Here is a 9,417-nt window from a genome sequence, read left to right as displayed (position 1 = left end):
GGGCCTAGAATCCAAAACCTACCCTTATAGATAGGCTTAATGCCATTAGGCGTCTTTACAACTTTTAAACTTTTAAATAGAATCTAATTCTATTTACATAACTTCGATCCAGTAATCCACATTCATATCCTCTATTGCCTCTACATCGGACCAATGATCAAATTCATATCCTTATGGGATGACTTCACAAGTTTATCCCAAAAGTATGAATTTATCAAGTAATTTGATAATCCTCCTACTATGATATTGTACCGGTGTACTAGCTATCTATAGAATAATGTCTTGTGGTGTATTTACAACCATCTTATTTCTAAATATATTTTATAGTTGTCCTACAACAAATTCTGACATTTTTCTTCTAGAACAATTTTACATTTAGCTTTAAGATTATTCACATAGTCATTATCTAGAAACTTTGTATTTGTACTTTACAAACACCCTGTTATCTTTATGACTACTAAAATAATCTTCTGCAATTCCTTTTGGATACCCAACATAAACACACATTTTTCTACCTTTTGTTTCCAATTTGTCAGACTTCATTTCTAGCCCAAGTGCTAGACATCTCCTAAAGTAAAAGTATCATATACTAGGTATTCACCCAATCCACAATTTGACAAATGTCTTAGGAAAAAAATTTTGGAATCAATTTTAAAAAATGTATAGTAATAATTAGAGTATATCTCAAAAAAAAAGTAATTAGAAATATTTATCATGTACTACCATTTCTAAAAGAGTCATATTCCTACTTCATGTATGCACTTACTTAAAGAAGTCATTGGAACTATATTTCTTTACAATAAAAGAGCCATAGGTCATATTATCCTCTAAAAAAAATTCGTAGATAGGAATATAACAAAAAAAAAAACTAATGGTTCCAAAAGCCCATCCTTTTCTAGTCTTGAATATCATTTAGATTAATAAGACCTAAACTTAAGTGCCAAAATATATAATACCAAAGGATGAAAACTTTCTCTTTAAAAGTAAAACAAGTAAATTTCTATCTAGATTATAATCATGGACAATGCTTAGCTTTACCATAATAGAAACACTTTCCTTTAGGTCATGCTTTTTAGTCTAATTTCCTTTTGGCAACTCCTAGGGCAACTTGCTTACCCAACTGTTTGATATTATCATTCTTCTTCTTACCCTTACCTTTCGGTTAAGGCTTAGAATTTGAATTAAGTCATATTGATCCTAGCTAGCTTTTAGGATGTCTTCCATTGCATAGAATTCACTTATCAAGTCAGATAATATAAAAGAAATTTATTTATATTCAAAACAATTTGAATTGATCAAATGATTCTAACAAGGATTTATGGATTATATCCATTTGAGATTAACAATTAATCTCTACATCCAAGAATTCCAAATCATTAAAAGAGTAAAATATTTTTAGAAAATGACATAGAATTGGAACTCCTTAAGTCTTTCTTAGCACTCAATATTATTCATATCAACCATCTCATTTAGACTTAAAATAAAGTCTAAACCTAGTGCTAACGGTTGCATTTCATGCTGTAGAACAATTGAGATAGAAGTCAATGTAACATTTTAGCATCTCAATGAGACTATGATCACATCATATGCTATCTTCCAAAAATGCATCATGTATAGGAAATTATGACAATGCTGAATTGAAACATATATATGTACTTCAACTCCTTTAAGTATAATGTCCAAAATGATTTATTAGTCAATGTGATTCTATTAAAATAGTAGTTAGAGAACAAAAATTTATGACAACTTTAACTTGAGACTACGAATATAATTACAAGGACATTATAATTCTTCATCCACATTCATATAATATGGAACCCATAAAACCATATTATATTAGGTGCAACGACAACCCAATCCCGCAATTAATATTCCTCGTTTACGAGGTCATACAAATCTCTATGATCAGGTGAGAATTATTCTCATTATTAATGCTATTATGGTAACTCTTACTGAACAAAATAATTTACCACTCTTCCCTTAGCCTCTAAGTAATAATTACATAGCTCCTTTGGGAGGTTAACATTACACTTAGTCTAGTGTACACCATTGCCTAAACTCTATGTAAGTCACCAAGTAACTCCACGGTAGTGTGGTCGTTCTCAATGTAAAAACACACTTCATCCATCATTAAGAAGTTTAACATGTAGTACCATGAATTAAACACCCTCCCATATATGCCAAGGTGAGGTGCCTAATCACACTACTATAAACCAGCAATGGAAGTCATGAGACTTAACCCTTGAATCTCTCTCCCACTAGAAATTTTCAAACAAGTGGGTAGTCTTGAAATCTTTGTGATCTTATCACAACTTTAACCTTACACATCAAATGTGTTTAATTGTTTAAATTCGATGTGATCTAACTAAGTCACGTCACAATAGCGTAACGAACATTCGCGTAATCACAAAAAAGTTTAATCATGTAACCCGTGAAGTAAATACCCTCCGCATGGAATGCAAGGCTCAAGGCCAAGACAAGGTACCTACTTACATTAACTTAACAAAAAGGTTATTTTAAATCCAACACTCCCACCTGCTATTTGGGTTTTCTTTAGACTATTGTGATATCATCACAATTTATAACCTTGTATTTGTTAAAGACTCTAATCTCATTAGAATCACTAACTAAAATGGAAATCCTAAACTATTCAGGATTCCTTATAATCTAATGGATCAAAAATTATTTATATAGAACTCTATCCTTAACTTATTTGATAAAGAATTCTAATCACATTAGAACCTATATATATTACTTTTGATTAGAGCTTTAATCTCATTAAGAACTTTTAATTAAAGCAAATGAAGGACTTTTAATTATACAACAATTCCAATCTCATTAGAATGTTTCTTAAAAGGCAAGTCCTAAACAATTTAGGACTAAGAGTTCTATTTAACTAATATCTTTTAATCTCATTAGGACTCTTAGTTAGATAATGATTAATAAATGTCCTTAACTTTTAAGAACTATAAAAATTAATCACTTTATATAAAATTATGTGTAATCTCATCACACATTGCCTTGCTTTTTACCAAAGTTTTAACACTTAGTCAAAAACAAGTGAAAATTCAAAATTCAGTACCTTTAATCGGTCAAAGCTTTTTCTCGATCAATCGAAAAAATGAAGAAATTCATCATAAAGTCTCTGCCTGATTCTATTGATTCTCGATTACTATTCGATCAATCGAAAAGAGCATTCGATCAATCAAAATGAATTCTTGCTCTACCAAGACTCGTAAAACTAAATTTTTTTAGAATTTTCTAGTAACCACTTTTTGACATTTTTATTGTTTTCCATCAAAAACACTTTTGATTTTATAAATAAAGATTTATAGATTAAACATTAAGGTTTTCAATATCAAAATCAAGAACCCTAATATATTAAGAACACTATAAATCATAAAATCCTAATCTCAAAGTTACATCACCCCTATATTAATATATATATATATATATATATATATATATAATCATGAACTGATATAAAAAAAAGCCAATATTTTATATACCCGCAGATGAATCTATATATATATGATGATTATGATGATGATGATGATGCACAAAAATCACTAGGCTGAACTACTTCGGGCTACAGTAATGGCTATGAATCTTGAAAAGAAAAAAAGGACTGTCAAAGGTGACCGGTGTGACCCAACCAAGGACCTTCCGATGGTTAAGTCAGTTTTCTCTCTAGGACACAAAGAAAAAAAATAGTGAATGGTTCAAACTTACCCTGAATGAATCGAATTTACTCCTTTTATAAAGAGTTAGACGTGGATCTACTTGTTTGGATCCATTACCATCATGGGTAATGTTGACAGTTGATAAATTAATGGGTTGCATGGGGCGTCATATAGGGAATTTCTTCCATGTATCATGCAACATGTCTTATTTTGCCTATGTGAACCTTATAAAGGATTTTTTGTGAAACTCACCAAATATGATTCACTGGCTCATATGCATGTTGTCTGTAAACACACTCATCTATGGAGAATTCCCTTCATGGCATGACTTGGTTGTCTATGGACAAATTTCCTCATGTGTTCTCGTTCTTGGACAGGCTAACATAATTTCTTTTGTACTTTGGACGACGACACAAGGACAAATAACACTTAGTGTTTATCCTCATCAATATATATATATATATATATATATATATATATATATATATATATATATCAGAATCATAGAAGGTTCTAGTGCTTTTAACTATTATATTTATATGATAAAACATAGCAATTATATCATATCTCAATAAACCTAGAAATCTCATTGGCGGTGTGCATCTCTAACCACGGCTTTTACTAATGAAGTTTGTACATATATATATATATATATATATATGCATGCCAAGCCACAGTATCCAAAACTACAATTAATATATCACATATATCAATCCCAACACGTTGGTTTATTGCACAATAGTTCTAAAACAAAATTATACAAAAAAATTACTATAGAATTTTGAAACACCAAGAAAACGGTTTTCTTTAATTCTAAAACTCAATCACATGTTATACCAGCATGATATTGAAGTTTGCTTTGATACCATTTGTTGGAAAAACTGGTTTTGCATCTCATACAAAACACGCAGCAGAAGCAACATAAGGATCTACTTCATTCATAAGAGATAGCATATAACCTTAAATTTTAGAACAAAGAACAAAAAGTGTACCTTGATGCAGTGAAATTCAAAAACAAGATTTGAGAATACCTTCAATCTCCATCCCAATTTCACGTAGTGCCCAAGATGAGTGATCTCTCAATCAGTTTTTATGTATGTTGATTTTCCTCTTATTGAAGTGTATTCCAAAGATACTATAGGAAAAAAAAAACTTTTTTCTCTTCTTTTAATCATACGTACGTTTGTTTTAATTGCCTTGCCAGTTATTTTATCTAATAACCCTTATTAAATAAATAACTAATTATCTAATTAGGTTAACCTTTTAGGCTAGCCCAATTGGGCTTAAGTGTATGGCTAAGATGGGACCAAAGAGACTAATAAGGCTCTAGCTCCAATGGGCTTCAAACTTATCCATTAACTCTTGACAAACCCAAAGTTACCATTAATTATATAACAAGTACTATTATGGAAATATAATTGCACTCTAGGCCTTATTAATAAATTATATCCCAAGCCTTTAATATAATATCATTTGACCCCTCCATGAAATATCCATAGTGAACAAAGTCATAATGAACTGTCACTTTGTAAACAATTATTTTATTCCTTGAGTTCCCGGTTTAATTTTTTAGTTATTCATATTTATGAAACCTAATTTCAATAAATATAAATTTTAGTAACTCTTTACTAAAGTGGCCAACCCTGAATAACCAGTTCTCATTAAGTTTATCTTAAAGAGATATTTCGTGTCTATATAGAAGGAGAATATGGATTCTATCTTGAGAATATGTATTCCCTCAACACTATGTGTCATTACCCAATATACTGAGATTTTGACCGTTAAATTAGATCTCACTCCTGATATATCAAAGTAACCTACATTTCATGATCGGGTTCACTATCTTCTCAAGATTAAGAGTCTATGAAATTAAAAGTTGTGAGATTTATTATTTAGGTGACAGTTGTTAATTGAATAATTATCTCACAGTGGTCCAATTCAATGTGCCTTACACACTTAAGACACGTCAACACATCAACTAGAAGTCTTTACTTCCTTGATCAAGACAAACCATCTTAGTTGATGTGTTGTAGTTTTCACAGATGAAACACCCAATTTCATCACCAATTATGAACTATATTTTGAGTTTACAAGAAACTTGTGATTTATATCTCTGTAACTAAATCACATAAATCACATACAATGCATCTCAAGAACTATGATAGTGTCCAATTAGTTTATATACAAATAGTCTCATATAATTAAACAGTTTAATTATTTATAACAAGCAAATAAATTAGATTTTAGGGCATAAACCCTAATAGATCAAACCCTTTCTTCTAGCTCTTTTTCAAATTTGATAAATATTGGTTGATCGTATATTTCATTATAGTTCTATGATTAAGAGTATAATTTCCTATTTGATCCCCTTGAATTCCATATTCAAAGCTGTGATGCATACCTAGGAGAGACCAAATTGAGCTCAAACAAAATGGTGAGGTCACTACTTCTCACTCTAGGTGAAACTGGTTTTTTTTTTTTTCCCTCATTTCCACAACAATCTTGGTGCTGCTATTACGTTGTTTTGTGCATTATCCAATCTCCAAATTCGGGCAACATGGACTTAGACTTCATAGAAAGGGTTCAAAACATGGCTCCGACAGAAGAAGAAGGGAAAGAGATCAAGGTAGGGGGAACACACAGGCACAAAACTCTCGAAGAATGTTCACTCAACTTACTGGGTCGTTTCCTCACATCCCGACCATACAACCAAACTGCCGCAAAATCACTTCTATGGTCGGTATGGAAGACGGGCTTTGATTTGAGGATTGTAGATGTGGGGGAAGGCTTGTTCTAGTTCAAGTTCACACTTGAAAGCTAGATGATTTGGGTTCTCAACAATGATCCATGGAGCTTTGAAAATCACCCTTTGGCCCTTCGGAGGTGGGAGAGGGGTATGACGGCTAGAACAGTGGAATTCAAACATATCCCATTATGGGTACAAGTATGGGGACTCCCTTTCGATCTCATATTTGAGGAAGCTAGTAAGGACATTGGTGCAGGACTGGGTAAAGTGGTGGAGATTGACAACAAGGTGTTCTCATCTGAACAAGCCCGCTTCGTCAAAGTACGAGTCGAACTACCTCTTGATAAACCATTACGTCGGAGTGTCGTAGTAGTCAACCCGGAAGGAGATAAGGTTTGAGTGGGGTTCAAATATGAAAGGTTGGTGGGTTTCTGCTATCAATGCAGTATAATTAGACACGAAGCAAAGGAATGTTCTAGTCTAAAAATACATGAACACGGAGAGCTTCCCTACAGTGAATGGTTGAGGGTGGGTTGGAAGGGATCGATGACCAAGCTAAGTGGAAAAAACACAAGACCAAATATCAGGGGGCAACAAAGTATGAATGGTTTGTCATCTACCAAGACTCCGTCGGCAGGGAAGGGTGACTAAAATCCAGCTAGCACCGAAACTAAATAGCCATACGTTACGGAAACTCCAAATAAGAAAGTAACGGAAGCCACAAATCATGACGCCAACTCTGCATTTATGGAAACAATAAACATGGAATCAATGCTCCTCAATTCAGAAACAATCCATCCTCAAACAGTAACTGAATTAATCCATGGTGAGTTGGCTGTGAGCATGAAACCGATTAACCATGTAACGGATGGCATGATAATGGACGTCCAAAATGCAAGTGATTGTCTGATTAATGTCCCAGTCAATTATGCAGCTGAGAAAACGGAACAAGAAACACCACTTAAACCATCACGTGGGAGGGCACGTGAGACACTAACACCCAACGTCCAAACAGGAAAAAAAAGACTAACATGTACCTTAAACCCTAAAACACACACTCACAAACGGATGCGGCTATCTCGGTGGGTTCAAAGTGGCAATTCCATGGGGTTGAAATGGACCTTGAAAGGGTGCAGGTGAACGACCAGAGTAGGGGTGGGAAGCGTGGACGTTTTGTGGTGGCAGAAAATGTAAACAGTATCCAAACGGCGGAGGCTGATGAGCAGCCCCGCCGAGCACAATGAATCTTCTAAGATGGAACTGCCGTGGGCTTGGGAACCAGACGGCAGTTGATGTCCTCTCTCATTTAGTGAGGGAGAAAGCTCCTAAAGTTTTGTTTCTAATGGAGACAAAACTATCTATAGCCAAAATGCAAAGAGTACAAGATGATCTACCCTACCGGTGTATGGTGGTTGTCCCAAGTGTGCATAGAAGTGGCGGGTTGGCTCTTTTATGGATGGAAGAGGTGGAGTTGCATGTCCAAACTTACTCACCTAACCATATTGATTCTTTGATAAAGTCTGAAAATTCACTTTGGAGATTCACCGGCTTCTATGGCCGGCCAAAGGAGCAAAGGAAACACAAGTCATGGACTTTACTCAACCATCTTCACTCCAAGAGTACGGTACTGTGGCTATTTTGTGGAGACTTCAATGAGATTTTAACAATGGAGGAAAAGCAAGGAGGGCTAACACGATCTATAAGACGAATGCAGGAATTTAGAGAAGCACTTCTATAATGTAGGTTAGTGGATTTGGGATTTCAAGGTAACATATTCACTTGGAGCAATGGTCGAGAAGGCGAGGGTTTTGTCCAAGAAAGATTAGATAGGGCTTGTGGAACTATTGAGTGGAGAGCCCTATTTCCACATGTGAAATCACTCATCTCTAGGCAACATATTCGAACCATGTGCCCATTCTTATATCAACATACCCACCCATCTACCTTAGGAGAAGAAAGAGGCAGCCAAGGCATTTTGAAGAAAAATGGTCCACACATCCGGATTGTGAAGGCTTGATCCGTGAAGTTTGGGGAAGGGAAACACAAAGTGGGAGTCCAATGTTTAAGCTCTTTGAGAAAATCAAACAGAGCCGGATTGCATTAGTGGAGTGGAGCAAAGCCATCTTTGGGAATTCTAAAACCAAACTACAGGTGTTGCAAGCAGAACTTGAAGATCTTTCATTGCAAAATAATGCCAACAATGCCCAACGAATTAGTACATTGAAATCAGAGATAAACACAATCCTACATCATGATGATCTATTTTGGAGACAAAGGTCCCGATCCATATGGCTACCTGCAGGTGACAAGAACACAAAATTTTTCCACCAACGGGAAAGTCAACGGCGCCGGAAAAACCATATACCGGGTCTTCAAGATACAGATGGAGGTTGGTATACATTGGATGAGCAAATTGCCCACGTTGCCGAGCAATACTTCAAAGAGCTCTTTACCACAACAAATCCCACGGATATGGGTAGTGTACTTTATGTGATGGATAGATGTGTCACCCCACACATGAACAATGCATTATTACAAAGGTATACACCGGATGAGGTTAAATGGGCTCTATTTCAAATGCATCCTTCAAAATCCCTTGGACCTGATGGTATGTCACCATTTTTCTTTCAAAAATATTAGAATATTGTTGGATTTGATGTAACTGAGGCTATTCTATCAGTTTTAAATTCTGGCCATATGTTGCGTAAAATGAATTATACTCACATTGTATTAATCCCAAAAAAGAATAATCCTAAGCAGATGTTTGATTACAGGCCCATTTGTTTAGGTAATGTGGTATCTAGAATTCTCCCTAAAGTCTTGGCGAACAGGTTGAAGACTATCCTACCAACCATAATATCTGAGGCTCAAAGTGCCTTTATTCCAAACCGTTTGATCACTGACAATACCACAGTGGCATATGAACTGTTGCACAGGATGCAGAATAAGAGAAATGGTAAAGTGGGCCAAATGGCGGGTGAAGCTTGA

The 9,417-nt window shown here is 34.7% G+C and overlaps 1 protein-coding gene across 1 annotated transcript; it reads left to right on the top strand.

The window, feature by feature from the left end:
* The first annotated feature begins 8,487 nt into the window (after positions 1-8,487).
* Positions 8,488-9,417, top strand: LOC142625123 (uncharacterized). Its single transcript, XM_075798824.1, has 2 exons — positions 8,488-9,037; positions 9,218-9,417. Exons 1-2 carry the CDS (start codon positions 8,488-8,490, stop codon positions 9,415-9,417), a joined length of 750 nt encoding a protein of 249 aa, XP_075654939.1.

The sequence above is a fragment of the Castanea sativa genome, chromosome 2 (assembly GCF_040712315.1).
Source record: "Castanea sativa cultivar Marrone di Chiusa Pesio chromosome 2, ASM4071231v1".
NCBI classification, from domain to species: Eukaryota; Viridiplantae; Streptophyta; class Magnoliopsida; order Fagales; family Fagaceae; genus Castanea; species Castanea sativa.
Note: the sequence above shows the minus strand (reverse complement) of the source record. Positions and strands in the feature narration are given on the sequence as shown.

Bases quoted from the DNA above. Each gene is read 5' to 3' on its own strand.
- LOC142625123 (XM_075798824.1), top strand. From the start codon at position 8,488: ATGTTTAAGCTCTTTGAGAAAATCAAACAGAGCCGGATTGCATTAGTG. The intron at 9,038-9,217 runs GTATGTCACCAT...CCATTTGTTTAG, and splicing joins AAAATCCCTTGGACCTGATG to GTAATGTGGTATCTAGAATT.